Source organism: Bufo gargarizans, chromosome 2 (assembly GCF_014858855.1).
Source record: "Bufo gargarizans isolate SCDJY-AF-19 chromosome 2, ASM1485885v1, whole genome shotgun sequence".
In the NCBI taxonomy this organism is placed as follows: domain Eukaryota; kingdom Metazoa; phylum Chordata; class Amphibia; order Anura; family Bufonidae; genus Bufo; species Bufo gargarizans.
In genome coordinates, this window is record NC_058081.1 from 556,602,923 (window position 1) to 556,624,792 (window position 21,870).

General features: G+C 45.3%; 1 protein-coding gene across 3 annotated transcripts in view; it reads left to right on the plus strand.

Annotated features, from left to right (window-relative positions):
* The window catches only part of LOC122928607 (protein kinase C and casein kinase substrate in neurons protein 1-like), a 95,845-nt gene that overhangs the window by 64,621 nt on the left and 9,354 nt on the right, over positions 1-21,870 (plus strand). For all 3 annotated transcript variants that reach the window (XM_044281605.1, XM_044281603.1, XM_044281606.1), the window contains 3 exons: positions 2,143-2,298; positions 5,419-5,594; positions 15,009-15,129. In XM_044281605.1, the coding sequence (XP_044137540.1) occupies positions 2,143-2,298; positions 5,419-5,594; positions 15,009-15,129 (453 nt within the window). The remainder of the gene's footprint in view (positions 1-2,142; positions 2,299-5,418; positions 5,595-15,008; positions 15,130-21,870) is intronic.

Genomic DNA, 21,870 nt, shown 5'->3' on the forward strand with positions numbered 1-21,870 from the left:
CTTTGCATCATTGTTCTTCTTCCCTTTATGAGTTTAATTTGTTTAGTTCTGCATTTATTGTTGCATTTTCTGGGGTGTTAAGGGTTAGTGAGCTTGTTGCTCCCAATGTTCGTTCATGTTCATCTTTGTTGTTGTCGGATATTCAGTTATTGCCTTCTGGTGTTATAGTTTCCATTAGAAAGTCTAAGACAGATCAGTTAAGGAAGGGTTCAGTTATTACACTGTATCAGCTTATCGGTTAAGATATTTGCCCAGTTTTGGCTGTCAAGGAATTGGCCGCCAGTTTCAGTTTTTTTTTATTTTTTTTAATTCATGCTGATGGCTCTTCGCTGTCCAGATTTCAGTTCAATGCTGTTTTAAAAAAATGTTTATCCTTTCTGGGCCTGGAGGGTGAACCTTATTCTTCTCATTCCTTTCGTATTGGTGCTGCTACTGAAGCGTCTAGGATGGGCTTGTATAAGGCTTTAATCAAGAGATTGTGACAGATACACGTTGTATATCAGGCCTGATTTGGTGTTACTGTAATTTAATTCTCTTTCAGGTTCTGGGCAGATCAATGTTTGGATCTTCGGTCATTCCTTTGTTTTTTGGGCAGATAAGAGAGCGTCAGTCCGTAATTATGCTCGCCAATTGTTTTTTTATATTCCCTCTGTTTCTGTTTATTGGTTAGGGTTTAGGGGATTGCGTTGGAATCAAGTGGTTCTTATTCTCAAGGGTGAATTTCAGTCTCGTATTCCTCCCCAAGTAGTTATCTTTCACGTGGGAGGTAATGATTTGGGGAAGGTAAATACTTTAGATTTATTAGCAGACATAAAAAAGTATCTGGCCCACATTACTAAATTGTTGCCAGGAGTTATTTTGGTTTTCTCCAAAATTATTCCTTGTTTCGTTTGGAATAGCCCACATTTGCAGTTTCTAGACAGAATTAGGAAACGGATCAACAGGGTATTGGAAAAGGTTTTGCCGTCATTGATTGGGTGGTCGTTTAGGCATTTGGAGCTGGATGGTTCTGTGTTGATCCTTTATCGGGATGATTTGGTATATTTATCTGAAATTGGGTTAGATATTTTTAATCTGAGCTTGCTTTCAGTTGTTGAAAGGGCAGCAGTTTTGTTGGGGGGTGCCAAGTGCGGCTAATGCCACACTTGGCTGTTGGGGGTTAGTTGCCCGGCCTTCTCAATGAACTCATGAGTAATTCTTAATGGACGTTTAATTAATTTATGAGAATTTTTAATGAATTAATATTTAATGGATTGGTTTTAATTTGGTTACCCCCTTTAATAAAGACTGCGGCCATTTTAAATCGATATATGTGTATATGTTTTATTTATTAACTGGTTATATGTATGTTTATGTTAAGTTGTGGAATGTGGCACCAGGATAGGGGCGACGCCAGAAATTTGGCGTTTGTCCCTCATGGTGTCACTGAGACACTTTTGTTTGTGCTGGCTTGTGTTCTCCCCCCCCCCCCTTCCTTTCTTGTTCTTTTCCGTACATGTCTCCTCAGGTAAAGTTGGCCGGTAATAGGACAGCGTTTGATTGGTCAAAGGTGTTGCGGACCAGTTGCTGGGCATTGAGCTATTTTTAACCGTGGAAGTGGATTGGAGGAAGGTCATTTTCTACGGGAATTTCAAGTATTTATAGAGGTCACTCACCAGCTGAAGCACTGTCAGCGCTTGAAGAATCAAGGAGAAGAAAGTGCTCTGCCCGCCCTCCCTGGTTTTTAGTCGTGGTCTTGTTAAATGGGGGGGGGGGGGGTTAGTCGCCTAGCCTTCCTGGGTGAATTCATGAGTAATTCTTAATGGACATTTAATTAATTTATGGGAATTTTTTATGAATTAATAATTAATGGATTGGTTTTAACTTGGTTACCCCCGTTTAATAAAAAATGCGGTCATTTTAATCCATATATGTGTATGTGTTTTATTTATTAACTGGTTATATGTATGTTTATGGTTAAGTTGTCGAATGTGGCACCATGACTAGTTCCTGAGAGTTATTTAATGAATACACATATTCTCTTCAATTAGTTGGATGTGGACATTCTATCACCAGACAAGCATCAGTAATCACCACAACCATTTCTCCAAACTGTTGATGCCCTCATGGAGACCACTTCAGTCTTTGTAACTCTCTTCACAGCTTGAGAAAGCTAAATCAGCTTATCACAAAGCCTGCAAGAAGGAACATTTAGCAAGTGTCAGAGAAAACAATGGAAAGATCAATCCAGAACTCTCTTTAGAAAAGCAGAAGAAACTCACAGAAGATCGTGAAAAATTTAACCAGGATAAAGCAAAGGTGAGGTGAACCTAGACATAGGGAACCCAAGCACTATGGGCCAGATTTATCATTACACTTACATCTTACTCCACTTTTACATATGTCCAAAGTCACTTTTGGCTAATTCAGATTTATTAATGGTCCTTTAATACTGTGATAAATGTGGTTTAACTGTAGCAGTTTATACTTCAGTCAGCAGCTTTACAAAAGTCGCACATATTTACGAAAAAGTCGCATGTTCTATAAAAAAAGTCGCATAAGATAAGCATGGTCCTCACTGGAGTGAAATTGCGCAATTTTTTGCAACTTTTTAAATTGTCGCAATAGTAAATCTGTCTAGAGATTCATTTACATAAGAAAGCACGCCCACTTTCAGAAAACTTACGAGCATAGTGCAGAGCCAATACAAGTTGCAAATTTTTGTGCAGTTTTAGCGATTGCACAAAAATTTGCGACTTTTTCACTCCATTATTTTGACTTGAGCTAATGATAAATCTGGCCCTATATGTACAAGCAGCGCTTCAACTTTAACTGGAATAATTAGGTCTTCCCTTCATAAAGGATTTATAAATAAATTGAATTTGTAGACTCTGGGGGAGATTTATCAAACTGGTGTAAAATAAAACTGGCTTAGTTGCCAATAGCAACCAATCAGATTCCTCCTTACATTTTTCAGAGCTCCTCTAATAAATAAAAGGTAGAATCTGATTGGTTGCTATGGGCAACTAAGCCAGTTTTATTTTACACCCGTTTTGATAAATCTTGTATGTCTTTTGGAATCTATAATTTGTCAGGCAAGATCATACAATTATAAAACTGGAGGCCATGATCTGCATATATATTAGTTCTAGTTACCTAAAAACCATTTGTGTTCATTTCTGAGTGATGGCCAATTCAATATTTGTACAAAGAAGTAGATATGGAAGGTCAGTTTTGCTGTACAAGAGACTTTCTTTCGATCCAACACAGACATTAAATGTTCTTTACTCAAAGACAATCCCTTTCACAGTTTTGAGCCGCCATTGTGCTCAGTGGATGGTTGCAGGTAAGACTCCTGGCATCCCTAGCGAACATCTGATTTTCTTCGGGGAAGCCATGGCTAGCTAGGTATTTCCTCTGCAGTGGCTTTAGGGTAAGTGTTATATTACATGGCAGCCATTCAGATAGATAGCTGTCCATGTGATACATAAATGGCTCAAATCAGCTAGAGATGGTGTTCTGGTTCACAGATGGGAGATCTGACCAGGGGACCCCGGGCTATGATGTACATATGCTCTAATAGGGCACCACGAGAGAATAACTTTCAGAAATTAAGCCAACAATGGGAAAGATCTCATTCATCATTTTAGGTAGATTATCCTTCTCCGGGGACAAAGAAATCAGTGGTACTACTAGCGTGCTGTATACAGGGATGACAGCCAGAGAATGAAGCTTTCCTTCCAGAGAGTGTCTTCACATCCTTGTCATTTGCCACCTCTGAGTCTAGGAAAGCCATCCAGAAAAGGGTCTCCACAAGAGCAGTCCACTGCTCTGTCTAGATCTAGGAAAGTTCAGACAGAGAGGGCCTGCACACCCCATGTAGAAAAGGTCAATGAGTAGTCCTTGCTGACCAGGGGATAGGAGTCATAACAGGCTGGGGATTGTGCATCCTGAAAGAAAGAGGTTTTATTGGGTCAGAGGATGAAAGCAGTGCTACTGTCTGTGATCACTGGAATTGTGATGGTCTTTAGATTCCGATTACTGCAGTAGACTGCAATAGTACCAAATCAGTCTGTTGTCATAGCCATGTATCTAATCTCCTAGCCAAAGCATAATGCAGGGGTGGACAACCAGCGGCTCCTCGCACCTTCACTTGCAGCTCTCAGAGGAGCGCACTCTCCTCTACATATACTGCTCGCAAAGGAGCGGGCCAGGGATGTCGCAGGTATCAAAATATTAGCAGCACACTGCCACCAATGAGAATGCAGAGGGGAAGAGGAGGGGAGGGGCTGTGGCCACTGCCACCAATGAAGGTAACTCATTCATTTATTAAAATACAGGAGGCGGGTTCTGGCTGCAGAATAATATAGCCCGCACCCGACCTCTCATCCGCTAAGATCCGCGGCAGTTAACCCCTTAGGTGCCGCACCTGAGGGGTTAACTGCGGGGATCGCAGCGCAGTCATAGAGGCCAGGTGTCGGCTATGTGATTCTGCCGGCACCCGCCTCCTGTATCTGTATTAAAGGTTAATTGTCAATAGGAGTGCGCAGTGCACCCCCCCCCCCCCCCCCTTAATACGTGGAGGCCCGTGCTCTGACCTGACGCTGTGCACGTCAGGTCACTGTGGAGATGGCGACACAGTCCTCAGAGCAACGGCAGCAGAGGTAGGATAAGCCTCCTACACAGTTTTATTTTATTAAAGTACTGATCATGGGGGTCTTATCTGACATGGGGGTAGTATGAGCTCAGATAAGACCACCAAATCCTCATCAGACCCACAAAATAAGCCTCCCCAGTGCTCACATAAGACACTAAAAATCAGACACCCCATGCTCACATCTCCCCTATGTCAAATCACCCCCTACACATGATCTCAGAATGGGGGGGTCATCTGAGCATGGGGCGGTGATCTGAGCATAGGGCATGGGGTGTCATCTGAGCAATCTTGAAACACATTGTGAAAAACAAAGATTGCCAGAAGTCTCACTAAAGCTGTCTACATTACAGGTAGGAAAGGTGGTTTAAATGCACTTTTAAATGTTTGATAACTCAATTGCAGTAATACTGTTGTGTGCACACATATTTGTGTAAACGTATAGCTTGTGGCTCCTGGCATTCATACGTTTTTTTTTTCTGGCTCTTTGTGTCTGAAAGGTTGGCCACCCCTGGCATAATGGCTTATTGGCATTCCTCTTGCACACACTCACGCAGGGCACCTGTCCCACCAGAACTTACTTAACTATATCCCTCAGTCTGACCCAGGACTACTAGGGAATCTGTATATAGCTTTTGCATCAGGTAATTCATTTCCTCACACAGAAATAATTACACCATGTGACAAAAAACAAAGACTGGGAAACTTCATAGGCTATATAAATTACAGTAGAAGTTGTGCATTAGGAGCACCATGCAATAAGCCATTTCATGTATCAATTGCAGGTAAAGCAAAAATATGAGAAATCCTTACAAGAACTCAATAAATATAATCCCAAATACATGGAAGAAATGGAAACAGTGTTCGACCAAAGCCAGCAACAGGAACAGAAGAAAATTCTCTTTGTCAAACAGGCCCTTCACGCTATACACAAACACCTTGATATCACCAATAATGAGAGGTAAGTGACCCGGAAGATCTCTGCCTAAACTAGGGTTGCCACTATTCTTGCCAGGATACACTGGCTGCATAATATGGGGTGTGACCTTGGGGGGCATGCCTTTGTATTAAGACCATGTAATTATCTAATTATATAGTTAAAGAGTTAATATCAGCTTCCTTGGTGTCAGAAAGTGGAGGGGTTATTGCATCCATGATGTCTTAGGAAAGAAAAGGGGTTAATGTTCAACGGTCCGATTCAGTGTCTGGGGTGACCCATTGCCCCTTGGGAGGTTTCTACGAAATCTGTTCCTCTTATAGAGCAAGTAACTGTGACGCCAGCTGCGGTTAAGCAGCGGAAGCACAATGCTCCCTTTGTAGATGGTAATGTTGGTACCCAGAGTGGTGCAGGGTGGCCTACAATCTCTGTAGATGTTATGTAAATATGTCATGGTGTTCCTACGTGATGTGGTCCGAAGCAGTGCAAAAAGGGTAGTTGAACTTGGTGATGAGTAAGTAGAAGAAATGGAGTCCAGACTTTATAGTAACATTGAACAGTTGCTTTTACTTAGCATAAATTGGCAATCCAAACAGCTTCTAAACAATATATTGGTCTTCAGCAGGTATTGGCTTAACTTTGGCAGGCAAAAACTTATCTAAAACAATCTCAGCCCTCCTATGCGGTAGCTCTCTCAGCTCTACTATGCTTGGCTGGATAAATAGGAAACTCTTCCTCTTCTGCTGGAACTTAAGTTAGCTGTAGTCTGTAGTCTGTCTCTTACTTATAATCCTAGGAACTTCTTGTCCTGGAAGTGAGTACCTCAAGCTTTGGCTCAGCTTGGCTGACGGCAATGGAAGCCCAGGAGGGGACAAGCAACCATGTAGACTTCAGTGCTCTGCTAGCCAGCACACAACCTCTCCCTAAGGAAGGTGGACTAGACATGACCTGTCCCCAAGGAGGGGAAGGCTAAACTGCCACTAACTTCTCCCTAACACAGAACTTCTCCCTCGCTAGAGAGGGCTGGAAGGAACCAGAAGGTTCCTCTCCAGAGAAACCATCTCTGCCAATTGCTGCCGCCATTTGCTGGTGGTCCAGGTAATTGCATGAACACAACAGTTTTAGGAATAAATATGCACATTATTAGGCAATACATTAGATGTTATACATTAGCACATAGGAAACGGTAGCAAGATGCCAAAAAGAAGTGGTAATGGCACTTTGGGACATTACAAATGCCAAAATCCCCAGAGCAATGAAAGGTTTAATTATGCATCCCTGATGATCTAGGCCAGTAAGGGATAAATTATTTTGCTGGCACCAACTTCATAGCATCAGTTAGCGGGCAGTGTGGTCAATTACTGTCTCAGTGGCGACCTCAACCTTAAAGGGGTTGTCTCACTTCGGCAAATAGCATTTATTATGTAGAGAAAGTTAATACAAGCCACTTAATAATGTATTGTGATTATCCATATTGCTTCCTTTGCTTGCTGGATTCATTTCCATTATATACTGCTCATTTCCATGGTTATGACCACCGTGCCAGTATGTACCTTGTATTAACTTTCTCTACATAATAAATGCCATTAGCTTAAGTGAGACAACCCCTTTAACAATAGGTTTAAAAAATCTGATTAATAGTGCAAGATGTAATGAGAATGTCGAGACACAACTAATGTCAAGCTGCTTTTCCTGATTTAGTCATTTATGATCTAAACTACAGTTTTAGATATAGAAACATAGAATGTGTCGGCAGATAAGAACCATTTGGCCCATCTAGTCTGTCCAATATACTGAATACTATGAATAGCCCCTGGCCCTATCTTATATGAAGGATGGCCTTATGCCTATCCCATGCATGCTTAAACTCCTCCACTGTATTTGCAGCTACCACTTCTGCAGGAAGGCTATTCCATGCATCCACTACTCTCTCAGTAAAGTAATACTTCCTGATATTACTTTTAAACCTTTGCCCCCCTAATTTAAAACTATGTCCTCTTGTAGCAGTTTTTCTTCTTATAAATATTCTCTCCTCTTTTACCTTGTTGATTCCCTTTATGTATTTAAAAGTTTCTATCATATCCCCTCTGTCTCGTCTTTCTTCCAAGCTATACATGTTGAGGTCCTTTAATCTTTCCCGGTAAGTTTTATCCTGCAATCCATGTACTAGTTTAGTAGCTCTTCTCTGAACTCTCTCCAAAGTATCAATATCCTTCTGGAGATATGGTCTCCAGTACTGAGCACAATACTCCAAATGAGGTCTCACTAGTGCTCTGTAGAGCGGCATGAGCGCCTCCCTTTTTCTACTGGTAATGCCTCTCCCTATACACCCAAGCATTCTGCTAGCATTTCCTGCTGCTCTATGACATTGTCTGCCTACCTCTAAGTCTTCTGAAATAATGACCCCTAAATCCCTTTCCTCAGATACTGAGGTTAGGACTTGACCGGCATATATTGTCGAGTCGCGTCGCTTACCTCTTAAACTCCACTCTCCCTCCCAATAATGACAGACTCAGCAAGTGGATTATATGGCCACAGCAGCCTTTTATTAATAACATAAATACAAATAAATACATAACTTAACCCTTGGCCTTCCCACCTGAAGGCCCCGCCCTAAAACCTTACCAAGAACCCATGAATGCCAACACGGGGAGGTTCCTTGGAGCCCCATAAATGACGGATAACTGGCCTCGCCCTCAGTTAAATTACCTCTAGCCGATAAACGCCAGCTCAGAGGCAGGAACTGGTAACCAAGGGCAACCAACTTGGGCCGCTACCTGCCATATCACACCTTAAACCAGTACCTGGGGAGTCCAGAGCCTCCTTTGGCTCCCTCGCCACCACGCCAGAGCCACCATAACCACCAACTCCAAGGACCTCCCACCGCCCACGACTCAAGAAGGTGAACACCTCACCTACTTGTGTCCCGCCACACCCGCAGCGCTAATTCAATGCCGTCCTGCAAATCGGAACACCAGAGATCAATCCCCACCCCGTTCAAGTGCACCCCATCGCTCCTCCAAAACGCCCCCCACACCGGACTCCAGCTCCCTATGCCGAACAACAATGCCACCGTTACATGCCACAAACCTACCAACTGCCCTGTTAACCTTGATTCGCGCCTTATTCAGCCACTCCACAGACCTCGCCTCTCTCCAATGCTGACGCGGCACCATATCCGACCAAACCATCACCAGTCGCGGATATTGGGCCCACAAACGTAGCAAGTCAAACTTAATGTCCCCCGCTAACTCCCTGAAGGGGCGCACCCCCAAATCATTCCCCCCGACATGTAACACCAAAACACCAGGAGGCCTATCCAACTGTGCAAATCTGTAAAACTCAGGAAAAACCCGACTCCACAGCATCCCTCGCATCCCAATCCAACGAATCACCGCCACCTCTCTCGAAATTGACAACGGCCTCCCGTCCGGCCTGACTGCTGCTCGCACCGCTCCCCAGAACACGTAGGAGTGCCCCATAATCCAAACCAAGCACGGTGGAACACCTATAAGAGACAAAGAAAATGTCAACCAAACACTGCCATCTGCCCCCAGCCCCCCCTTCCCTGCAAGTTCCTCATAACCATGCGGGCCTCACATATGACCGAAATCGAATAGACTCCCAACGGCCAATACGCCGAATAACATCATCGCGCAACCCCGTCCTGGCAACCTCCATGGCTGCCCCGATCCGAAAAGAATGTCCCCCATACAAAGAGGGATCCTTACCCAAGCCCAACAAGCATGATCGCAGAACTGCTATAAACTGGAAACGATAAAGATAAGACCCATCTCCATGAACTAATAAAGGGCCCGCTCCCCCTGTCCCACCCCGTCCCCAAAACTCCCTGAGGCATCGAACCGGGCACGTGACCGAACCCTCTACTTGGAACAACACCACCCGACAACCCCGACCCAGCTGGACCGTTTTTGACCGTCTAATGCAGAATTCCAATCGGTCATCAAATAATTCCATATCCTGCCCACAAAGGCCCCCAGCCCGCCCCTTACTTGGACTAACCAACTCCCCGATCCTCAAGGACCCAAAAAAGGCAAGTGAAAAAGCCAACTTAAACAGCCCAACCTCCCCTTCTGAAATACAAACCCCTTCCAACTGACCCAACAGATCCACCAACAAAGTAAAAGAAATCGGACGGCGACTATCCACCTTGGATGCACGCCTCCTCCAAACCCGTAAAGCTTGCGCAACCCAAAAAGACTTCGACACATCAACCACCCCCCGGCTCCGACAACCAAAGGCCACACCCGCCATAAACTTAACCACCCTGGAATACGACCACCTCTCCTCCCTACAGTGCCCCACCCAAAGCAACATCAACGCGCTATCCTCCAACCCACAACCCTGCAACCGCCGCCTCCAGGCCTCCCACAGGGCCCACGCCCGTTCATACGCCACCCAGGTTCCTGCCGCCAAAGAACCCCTCACCAGATCCTCAACCGACCTAATGGCAGATTCCACATTTCCGGAGGAAAGCTGGTCCCCTCCGTCTCCGCCTCCGGTGCCAATGCGTGAAAACGATCCCACTGGAAACGAGACAAAGCATCCGCAATTGAGCTACTAACCCCCGGTACATGAGACGCCACCACCCACGCGTTTAAGGATAGGCAACCCAACGTTAAATACTGAAGCAACCGCACAACCGGTGGCGACGAAGCTGAATTGCGATTAATGGTCTCAACCACCCCCATATTATAGCAATGAAAACATACCTTCCGATCCCGAAAGATTCCACCCCAAATGGACACCGCCACCACAATGGGGAAAAGTTCCAGTAACACCAAGTTTGTCAACAAGCCCTCCTCCTTCCATACTTCCGGCCATTCCCCCACACACCAATGGCCCCCCAGATATGCCCCAAAACCCCGGCTCCCAGCCACATCCGTAAACAAATCCAAATCCGCTGCCGACACTCCGTCCACCATCCACAAGGACCGCCCATTGTACGTCTCCAAAAAAGACGCCCACACCGTCAAGTCATCCTGCAACTCACGGGTAACAAAATGGTGGGGAGACCGCACTCCCGCCGTTGCCCTAGCCAATTTTCTACAAAAAATTCGCCCCATGGGCATTATGCAACACGCAAAATTGAGCTTGCCCAATAGGGACTGCAACTCGCGGAGCCGCATTTTCTGTTTTCCGCAAGCCACAGACACCTCCCGCCGCAAATCCAGGCAACCTGCATTCCATAGCCACCGTGTCAATGACTATCCCCAAAAAACTCAAGCGCGTTGTCGGGCCCTCCGTCTTTTCAGATGCCAAAGGAACACCGAAAAGGCGAGACATGGCTTCAAAAGAATGCAACATCACCGAGCAGCCATTAGAACATGGCGGCCCGATAAACAAAAAATCATCCAAATAATGAATGATAGAACCCCAACCTGACCGCTCGCGTACCACCCACTCCAAAAAAGTACTGAACTTTTCAAAATAAGCGCACGAAACCGAACAACCCATCGTCAAACACTGGTGAACAAAATACCCCCCATCCCAGAAACACCCCAACAAGTGCTGACACTCCGGGTGCACCGGCAAAAGACAAAATGCCGCCTCAATATCAACCTTGGCCAACAGCGCCCCCTGCTCATACAACCAGATCCAACAAACCGCCTCATCAAACGACGTATATACAACCGAACACAATTCTGGCGCGATCCCATCGTTAACCGAGTTCCCTTTTGGGAAAGAAAGGTGATGTATAAGGCGGAATTTATTCTGCTCCCTCTTAGATACGACCCCCAACGGAGACACCCGCAAATCCTGCATCGGCAATTCCCGAAAGGGCCCTGCCATGCGACCTAACTCCACCTCTTTCCGCAGTTGCTCAGTCACCACTCCGAAGTTTAGTCGCAGAACGCAATTTTTTTTCCCCCCGACCCCTTCAACATACGGAATCCGAAAACCCTCCTGAAAACCAGCAAGCAAAAATTCTGCCGCCTCCACATCAGGGTATTCATTTAGAAAACGCTCCATCTCGGTTACCCGTATTGGCGTCCGCCCCTTTTCCAGCCGCATCACCCCCACTCTTACCCCTGCACCCCCGCTGCGATCCGTGGTTTCCCCCGCAAAAGGAACACTCGTGCTTGAACTTGCACTTGTCCCCGTACTTGCATCCCCCCTCATTGAACGAAAAACAGAGTCCCTTAACTGAGGCCGCCGAGCGCTCCGATTGCCCCAAACCCCCGGCGCCCCCCGGAAAGGGCTGCCCAGCCCTGGCCGGAGTCATGACCCGCATCCACAGGCCAATGTCTTTATGGTCCCAGCGCATACTAGGCCGGACCGCCTTCCACTGCCTGAACTGCTCGTCATACCTCAACCACCCCAAACCCCGATATACTCGGTATGCCTCGCCTATTGCATCCAGATAACAGAAAAGTGCTGAACAATTGTCTGGCGCTTTCTCCTCGATAACACTGGCCAAGATCACAAAAGCCTGTAACCAGTTTGAAAAGGTCAGCGGAATCAAACGAGAATGCCGCTTATCCTCTTCCTCCTTTTTCCTATCATCCCGCCTATCCCGGTCCGAATTAAATCGCTCCAGTGGAAGCAGCGAAAATATATCCACGTATATCCACCCTTTCCAAATTCTTTCCCTAACCTCATGCTTCAAGTGCGCCCCCAGCGGCCCCTCAAAGCACACATAAACCTCCCCTTTCGCTGCGTCATCTAAACGCGGCCCCTCACCATCCTTCTCCTTTGCCCCGTCCCTTCCTTTATCGCCCTCCTTATCCGCCACTCGCTGGTGCGCCGCTCCAACCCCACCTCCAACTCCTGAACTGACCTCCCCAGCACCTGCCCCACCAAGACCCCCAGTCGCACTCGCACCCAGCAATCCTGGACGTTGCACCCCCCATGCCGTCAAAGGGGACCCCGCCACCATCCCCGTACCTACCAACCCCGTCACCAAATCACGCAACCCCAACAACAACTCCCCCAACCCACTGGCAACGGACACTCCGGAGACTCCCACCACCCCCGAGGCTCCCCCACTATTAGCAACCACTAAAGAGGAATCCCCGCTTATCTCACTTGCGCGGACGCTGTGACTCCACCAGCCGGAACGTGAGGCACCGAAACTTGACTGGCGACGAACTCCCGTCCAGACGCCCACATCTGTTCTGTAACATCTCCTCTGGAATCTGCAGACCCTGCAGCCTGCAATCCTGCAGCTGCGCCACTAGATGTCTCCCTTACAGCACTTGTAGATCCCAAGGCCTGCAGTACCTCAGCCTCGCCACCACATGTCACCCTTGTCCTGCTTGGAGCTCCAAGAGCCTGCAGATCAGCAGCTCTGCCACCAGATGTCGCCCTTCCTTCATCATCGAGAGTCGACCTGAAGCCAGCGCTGCACTGCTCCGGTAAGGAAACCAGCTCAGGGCCACACACAGGACCCCGCCAACCAGCAGATGCAGTCCGCCTTCCTCTCACACGCCGGGCAGAGAGACCGGGGCCCGATCCCCCTGCCGAACCAGCTCCGGATCCCACGCTGCCTGCATCAGAGGAGAGGGGGAGGTCCCGCACCCCCCTCCTAGGGTCCCGCCGTACCACAGGATTCCTCCCAGCACGCGACTGCCTGGAAGAACTGGTACTCACCGCAGCGCGTGCTGGAGGGGCCACAGAGGGGCTCCTTAACCGGCGCCGGACCCTCTCTTCTGGACTTAGGCGTGCCGGAGGCCTTGTCCTCCGCGGCTGGCTGGAAGGGAGAGCTGAAGCAGCAGCCTCCCCAGACCCCGGGAGCAGACCTTGAACGGTAGCCTGCAGCCATCCAGATCCCCTGCCGCACGGAGCTGTGCCAGGAGCGCTTCCACCTCGGACACCGTGGGACAGGAACCACCAAAAGAGGTACTGCAGCAGCTCAGACATGGGCTGCTGCCACACTGCCATCCTCACAAAATGGCCCCTTTTCCCACCCCTGCTAACCCTTTTAACCCCTCCATCCCTTCCGTCACTATCCTTCCTCCTTAACCCTTTGTAACCCCGAATCCTCTCCCTCCAAGCCCCAGTCATGCCAGGCCTCCATCCAGCCTTGCAGCCCTGATTCCAGCCTGCACTGTATCACTGTTTTTATTTTCTGCTCTTGGGTTTTTACGCCCCAGGTGCTTTATCTTGTACTTATCAACATTACATTTTAGTTGCCAGATTTTTGACCATTCCTCTAGTTTTCCTAAATCCTTTTCCATTTGGTGTATCCCTCCAGGAACATCAACCCTGTTACAAATCTTTGTGTCATCAGCAAAAAGACGCACCTTACTATCGAGGCCTTCTGCAATTTCACTGATAAATATATTAAACAATATGGGTCCCAGAACAGATCCCTGAGGTACCCCCCTGGTAACAAGACCATAGTCTGAATATACTCCATTGACTACAACCCTCTGTTGCCTGTCCCTCAGCCACTGCCTAATCAATTCAACAATATGGGAGTCCAAGCTCAAAGACTGCAATTTATTGATAAGCCTTCTATGTGGGACAGTATCAAAAGCCTTACTAAAGTCTAGATAAGCGATGTCTACTGCACCTCCACCATTTATCATTTTAGTCACCCAATCAAAAAAATCTATAAGATTAGTTTGACATGATCTCCCTGAAGTAAACCCATGCTGTTTTTCATCTGTCAATCCATGGGATTTTAGATGTTCCACAATCCTCTCAAGTATGGTTTCCATTAATTTCCCCACTATTGATGTCAGTCTTACTGGCCTATAGTTGCCCGCTTCCTCCCTACTAACTTTCTTGTGAATGGGCACAACATTTTCTAATTTCCAATCTTTTGGGACGACTCCTATTACCAGTGATTGGTTAAATAAATCTTTTAATCTGTTATGGATACAGCATTTCACTTGGGTTGTCAGCTTGGACATGCCTAGCAACCAGTCTGCTTCAGGTCTTCTGATTGAAGCTGAAATGGCAATGAGCTGATGGCATAAAAGGGGTACAGAGTTTTTAATCAGGGGTGCTTGTTTTTTAATTAGAGGGATCACTTGAAGCTCCTTGGCCCCAGTGTAACATCTGTTACAGCCTCCCATCTATGATGTTCCATTTATACTTGTGTGGCCTTTAAGTCACCTGAAGCACCAAGGTCCAGATGTGACTGCTATATCTGTATATCTTACAGCTACACCTCTGTCTATCATATTAGATAATTGGGCAACATTTGGAATTACTAACCATTATAAGAACATACTCACCAGTCACCAATATTGAAAGTACCACATTTGGGTAAAAAAGCCTGCTGCCAGGAACGTCCGGGAATATCCCCAATATCACTATGCCAACTTTTGGGCAGACTTTGCATTAAGCTTTTCCTTTTTGTGATCTAGTTGGGTCTGACTGCAAGTATTTTAGAAAACTCTTGACACAGATTGTACATGTGGAGATTGCATTAATAACCTTTTTCTTTTTTTGCTATATATGTAGTATAATGATAGTATATGGCGACCTAAACCAGGCCATTTTGAATGTCAGTGACCAGGATGATTTGAAGTGGTGGAGGAATAAACATGGCCCTGGGATGTTCATGAATTGGCCCCAACTGGAGGTGAGATGGAATTTGAGTTCATATTTGTTTTTAAGTGTAAAAATTTAACCAGGGTCACTGAAAATGTAGTCTTATCTGAGGGCAGAATGTCACAGGGCAGGAGAAGCTGAGAAGATTGATATATACGGTAGTTATAGTGGGAAAAGATTCAGTATAAATTCCTGATCACTCAGTCCAGTGGGCGGTCCTATTCAGCATGAAGAGTCACTCAGGGAAGGCCGTCAATCATTGAATAGGACTGCCCACAGTTAACAAGTATTTACACCAATAGATTACAAGCAGTGTTCAGTGGATTGAAGTCCACAATGTGGACTTCGATATGAATTTCAGGATACATTCGATACAAAACCGAATTTCCTTGTGCTTCGTGATAGCGAATTGATTTTACCTGAAATAGTGTAAAAAAAAAAACATACTTACCTCGTCCATTTGCTCACGACGGGCCAGCCGCCTCTATCTTGCTTGAAGACCTGACATGAAATCCCAAGAGCGTAGATGTATGACATCACCACTCCGGCAGGTACAAGATTTTGCGCCAGATCTTCAAGCAAGATGGTGGCGGACGGCGCGAGCAAATGTATGAGATAATAGTAATGGAGGTAAGTATGATTTTTTTATAAATTTTTTATTCAATTTTACACTGTTATTTATATCAGATGCCGCAATTGTGTATGAACTCGGCATCTGAGGGGTACAATGAGGGGGGCCGTGCAATTACCACTCCCTGTCATTGCACCCACTACTTCTAAAGACATGCGCTTCGTGACAAAGTAATTTGTCGCAAAGCTAATTTTTTTGTAAAATTCGGCAAAGAAGCTGAATCAAGTTTTTGAATAATTTGCCCATCTCTAAAACAAGTTTTACAGATTCTTTTTGAATCTTTTTTCCAAAAAACTACAGTATACAGTACAGACCAAAACTTTGGACACACCTTCTCATTCAAAGAGTTTTTTTTATTTTCATGACTATGAAAATTGTAGATTCACACTGAAGGCATCAAAACTATGAATTAACACATGTGGAATTATATACATAACAAAAAAGTGTGAAACAAGTGAAAATATGTCATATTCTAGGTTCTTCACAGAAGCCAGCTTTTGCTTTGATTACTGCTTTGCACACTCTTGGCATTCTCTTGATGAGCTTCAAGAGGTAGTCACCTGAAATGGTCTTCCAACAGTCTTGAAGGAGTTCCCAGAGATGCTTAGCACTTGTTGGCCCTTTTGCCTTCACTCTGCGGTCCAACTCACCCCAAACCATCTCAATTGGGTTCAGATCCAGTGACTGTGGAGGCCAGGTCATCTGGCGCAGCACCCCATCACTCTCCTTCATGGTCAAATAGCCCTTACACAGCCTGGAGGTGTGTTTGGGGTCATTGTCCTATTGAAAAATAAATGATGGTCCAACTAAACGCAAACTGGATGGAATAGCATGCCGCTGCAAGATGCTGTGGTAGCCATGCTGGTTCAGTATGCCTTCAATTTTGAATAAATCCCCAACAGTTTCACCAGCAAAGCACCCCCACACCATTACACCTCCTCCTCCATGGTTCACGGTGGGAACCAGGCATGTAGAGTCCATCCGTTCACCTTTTCTGCGTTGCACAAAGACACGGTGGTTGGAACCAAAGATCTAAAATTTGGACTCATCAGACCAAAGCACAGATTTCCACTGGTCTAATGTCCATTCCTTGTGTTCTTTAGCCCAAACAAGTCTCTTCTGCTTGTTGCCTGTCCTTAGCAGTGATTTCCTAGCAGATATTCTACCATGAAGGCCTGATTCACACAGTCTCCTCTTAACAGTTGTTCTAGAGATGTGTCTGCTGCTAGAACTCTGTGTGGCATTGACCTGGTCTCTAATCTGAGCTGCTGTTAACCTGCGATTTCTGAGGCTGGTGACTCAGATGAACTTATCCTCCGCAGCAGAGGTGACTCTTGGTCTTCCTTTCCTAGGGCGGTCCACATGTGAGCCAGTTTCTTTGTAGCGCTTGATGGGTTTTGTGACTGCACTTGGGGACACTTTCAAAGTTTTCCCAATTTTTCGGATTGACTGACCTTCATTTCTTAAAGTAATGATGGCCACTCGTTTTTCTTTACTTAGCTGCTTTTTTCTTTCCATAATACAAATTCTAACAGTCTATTCAGTAGGACTATCAGCTGTGTATCCACCTGACTTCTCCACAACACAACTGATGGTCCCAACCCCATTTATAAGGCAAGAAATCCCACTTATTAAACCTGACAGGGCACACCTGTGAAGTGAAAACCATTTCAGGTGACTATCTCTTGAAGCTTATCAAGAGAATGCCAAGAGTGTGCAAAGCAGTAATCAAAGCAAAAGGTGGCTACTTTGAAGAACCTAGAATATGACATATTTTCAGTTGTTTCACACTTTTTTGTTATGTATATAATTCCACATGTGTTAATTCATAGTTTTGATGCATTCAGTGTGAATCTACAATTTTCATAGTCATGAAAATAAAGAAAACTCTTTGAATGAGAAGGTGTGTCCAAACTTTTGGTCTGTACTGTATATCAATCTGCTCAGCTCCTCCTGCCCTATCACATGCTGCTGACTGATTCTTAATCAAAAGTACAGGATCAAATAATCACTGCTAACACAGCAAGGTTCTGAGATAAGTGCTAACATACAGTATATGGTAATCAATTAGTTTAGCAATTTGTGCATGCCGTACCAAAGAAGCAGTTGTACAGTCCTCCGCTGTCTGTAAAACAATGTAATATATCCATGAATTCCGGAAGGAGATTATATAGGTTATCATTGTAATTTTCCTCATTTAATATTTGCCATCAGATGCTGCCAATATGCTCATATCTGAATTCTAGCTGTAGACAGATACCACTTGATCTTTATCATCCATTATGGTTTTCCAGTGTGTCTGTAAAAAATATTATCTGTCCATGATTTTTGATAAGTTGTCCAAATGAAAAAAAAAAATCTGGTTGACAGCCTTGGTTTAAGGAGCATTTCCTTGCACTAACACCTAAAAAAAACAGTAGCAAAAGTGCTATAAAACAATATGTATTTACAATGCAGTTTTACTGCTGTTTTTGCTGACGTGGCAATGGTGCTACTTCTTGGTAGACTATCACCTCTACGTCTTTCCTGTGGTAACAAGGTTTCTTTGTTTTAAACCGTCTGAAAATTAAGAAGAGTTCAATGATGATATCATAAAGACAGGAAGTAGCTAGCTAGACAGAACTGCAAGAAAGGTAACAAAAGATTTGGCAGTTTTGTTGAACCCCTCACAGACATGCACACCTATGGAAAACCACTTTGAAGAAAGTGACAATATTTTGTGTGACCCATAGCAGTTACCACCTCCTGTTCACTCTACAACAGGAAAGTAAATGAACCTTCAGCAAAGTATGTTGTTTTTGTTAGAGCAGGGGTCGTTCGGGGGGCCATACAAAATTCTCAACTTAAAAATTTGAGTGCTATATTTGGTCAAACTTATAATTGACTTAGGGGTAAGTTACAGAAATTGCGCTTTAATAAAAAAAAATCCAGAGCACTGTATTCTTGCAGCACAAATTGGCACTATGTATATTACATATAGTAGAGGCGCCATTTTGGCCAAATACAGCAGTCTAATTTTTAAGTTGAGAATGTTATATACAGACGTGGACAAAATTGTTGGTACCCTTTGGTCAATGAAAGAAAAAGTCACAATGGTCACAGAAATAACTTTAATCTGACAAAAGTAATAATAAATTAAAATTCTATAAATGTTAACCAATGAAAGTCAGACATTGTTTTTCAACCATGCTTCAACAGAATTATGTAAAAAAATAAACTCATGAAACAGGCATGGACAAAAATGATGGTACCCCTAACTTAATATTTTGTTGCGCAACCTTTTGAGGCAATCACTGCAATCAAACGCTTCCTGTAACTGTCAATGAGACATCTGCACCTCTCAGCAGGTATTTTGGCCCACTCCTCATGAGCAAACTGCTCCAGTTGTGTCCGGTTTGAAGGGTGCCTTTTCCAGACTGCATGTTTCAGCTCCTTCCAAAGATGCTCAATAGGATTGAGGTCAGGGCTCATAGAAGGCCACTTTAGAATAGTCCAATTTTTTCCTCTTAGCCATTCTTGGGTGTTTTTAGCGGTGTGTTTTGGGTCATTGTCCTGTTGCAAGACCCATGACCTGCGACTGAGACCAAGCTTTCTGACACTGGCTAGTACATTTCTCTCTAGAATTCCTTGATAGTCTTGAGATTTCATTGTACCCTGCACAGATTCAAGACACCCTGTGCCAGACGCAGCAAAGCAGCCCCAGAACATAACAGAGCCTCCTCCATGTTTCACAGTAGGGACAGTGTTCTTTTCTTGATATGCTTCATTTTTTCGTCTGTGAACATACAGCTGATGTGCCTTGGCAAAAACTTCGATTTTTGTCTCATCTGTCCACAGGACATTCTCCCAGAAGCTTTGTGGCTTGTCAACATGTAGTTTGGCATATTCCAGTCTTGCTTTTTTATGATTCGTTTTCAACAATGGTGTCCTCCTTGGTCGTCTCCCATGTAGTCCACTTTGGCTCAAACAACGACGGATGGTGCGATCTGACACTGATGTTCCTTGAGCATGAAGTTCACCTTGAATCTCTTTAGAAGTCTTTCTAGGCTCTTTTGTTACCATTCGGATTATCCGTCTCTTAGATTTGTCATCAATTTTCCTCCTGCGGCCACGTCCAGGGAGGTTGGCTACAGTCCCATGGATCTTAAACTTATGAATAATATGTGCAACTGTACTCACAGGAACATCTAGTTGCTTGGAGATGGTCTTATAGCCTTTACCTTTAACATGCTTGTCTATAATTTTCTTTCTGATCTCTTGAGACAGCTCTTTCCTTTGCTTCCTCTGGTCCATGTCGAGTGTGGTACACACCATATCACCAAACAACACAGTGATTACCTGGAGCCATATATATAGGCCCAATGGCTGATTACAAGGTTGTAGACACCTGTGATGCTAATTAGTGGACACACCTTGAATTAACATGTCCCTTTGGTCACATTATGTTCTGTGTTTTCTAGGGGTACCATCATTTTTGTCCATGCCTGTTTCATGAGTTTATTTTTTTACATAATTCTGTTGAAGCATGGTTGAAAAACAATGTCTGACTTTCATTGGTTAACATTTATAGAATTTTAATTTATTATTACTTTTGTCAGATTAAAGTTATTTCTGTGACCATTGTGACTTTTTCTTTCATTGACCAAAGGGTACCAACAATTTTGTCCACGTCTGTATTTAGTTCTTTATTTGGCATTAATGGCAGCCAAGCTCATCCCAGGGGGGTTCAGAGAGAGGTTCACCCAGCTTCCACTCTCCATGCCTCTGCCTTCGCAAATACATAAGCCTCAGGTCACACCCCCATCAGACCCCTCCAGCCTCAGATCAGACCCTTTCTATCCTCCATTAGCCTCAGATCATCCCCCATCAGCCTCAGATCAGACCCCCATCAGACCCTCCCCAGCCTTTATTAGCCTCAGATCAGCCTCCCATCAGACTCCCCAGCCTACATCAGCCTCAGATCAGACCCCCCAGCCTCCGATAAGACCCCCATCCAGGGACGTCTTTACCAAGGGGCAAAAGGGGCAGCTGCCCCGGGCCCAGTTGCTCCTGGGGGGCCCAAGGCAGCTGCCTCTTGAGCCCTGCTAGCCACTGCCCTGGGTGTCAGGCTGTCAGCTACACAGGGGGTGTTGCCATGCCTGCCGGCACTGAATTCAGGCATTGTACTGTGTTAGAGCTGTGATCTAGGACCTTAGATGACATCATCACCATGTGACCAGTAACCTAGCAATATTACTGGTCACATGGCTATGAGGTCACCACAGGTCCTACCAGGAGTGTTGCAGGAGAAGTTTTCCTTAACTGTGGAGCCTTTTTTTGTGAAGATTACATCAGAAAAAGGTGACAGGGGCTGTTATGCTAATATACTGTAAACTACTGCATAGTGGGGTGCTGTATACTGTGGGGGGCTGTATACTGTGGGGGGGCTGTATACTGTGGGGGGGCTGTATACTGTGGGGGGGCTGTATACTGTGGGGGGCCTGTATACTGTGTGGGACTGTATACTGTGGGGCGCCTGTATACTGTGGGGGGTTGTATACTGTGGGGGCCTGTATACTGGGGGGGGCCTGTATAGTGTGGGGGCGCTGTATACTATGTGGGGGGCTGTATAGTTGGGGGGGCTGTATAGTGTGGGGGGGCTGTATACTGTATGGGGGGCTGTATACTGTATGGGGGGCTGTATACTGTATGGGGGGCTGTATACTGTGGGGGCCTGTATACTGTGGGGGGGCTGTTGTGACAACCACCCGCCAATCCAGTCGTACTAAGCCACAGTTGCCATACAGGTCTCCACTAGAGACTTCTGGAGGCAAATCCACTGTGAGCACAGAAGACGTTTAAGATTGGTTGGTGGGCCCAGACAGGATGCAATCACGATTGTATGTACAATCGGTAAAAATAAAATTACTAATTTCACGCTGGAAATCAAATTAATTTGCTGCCACCACTCTTCGTATTGAATCGGGGCAAAGAGACCCCGGCTAGCTAATCCTAAAGGGACGAAACGGTTATTTGCAACCTAGCTAGTAAATTAACAATTTATAAAAATAAAACAATTTGGTAGTATGTCTTCTGAGGACAGAGTTCTTAGCATAGATCAGGTCATCAAGTAACAAGGGCAAAACTGGAACGATGAAATCG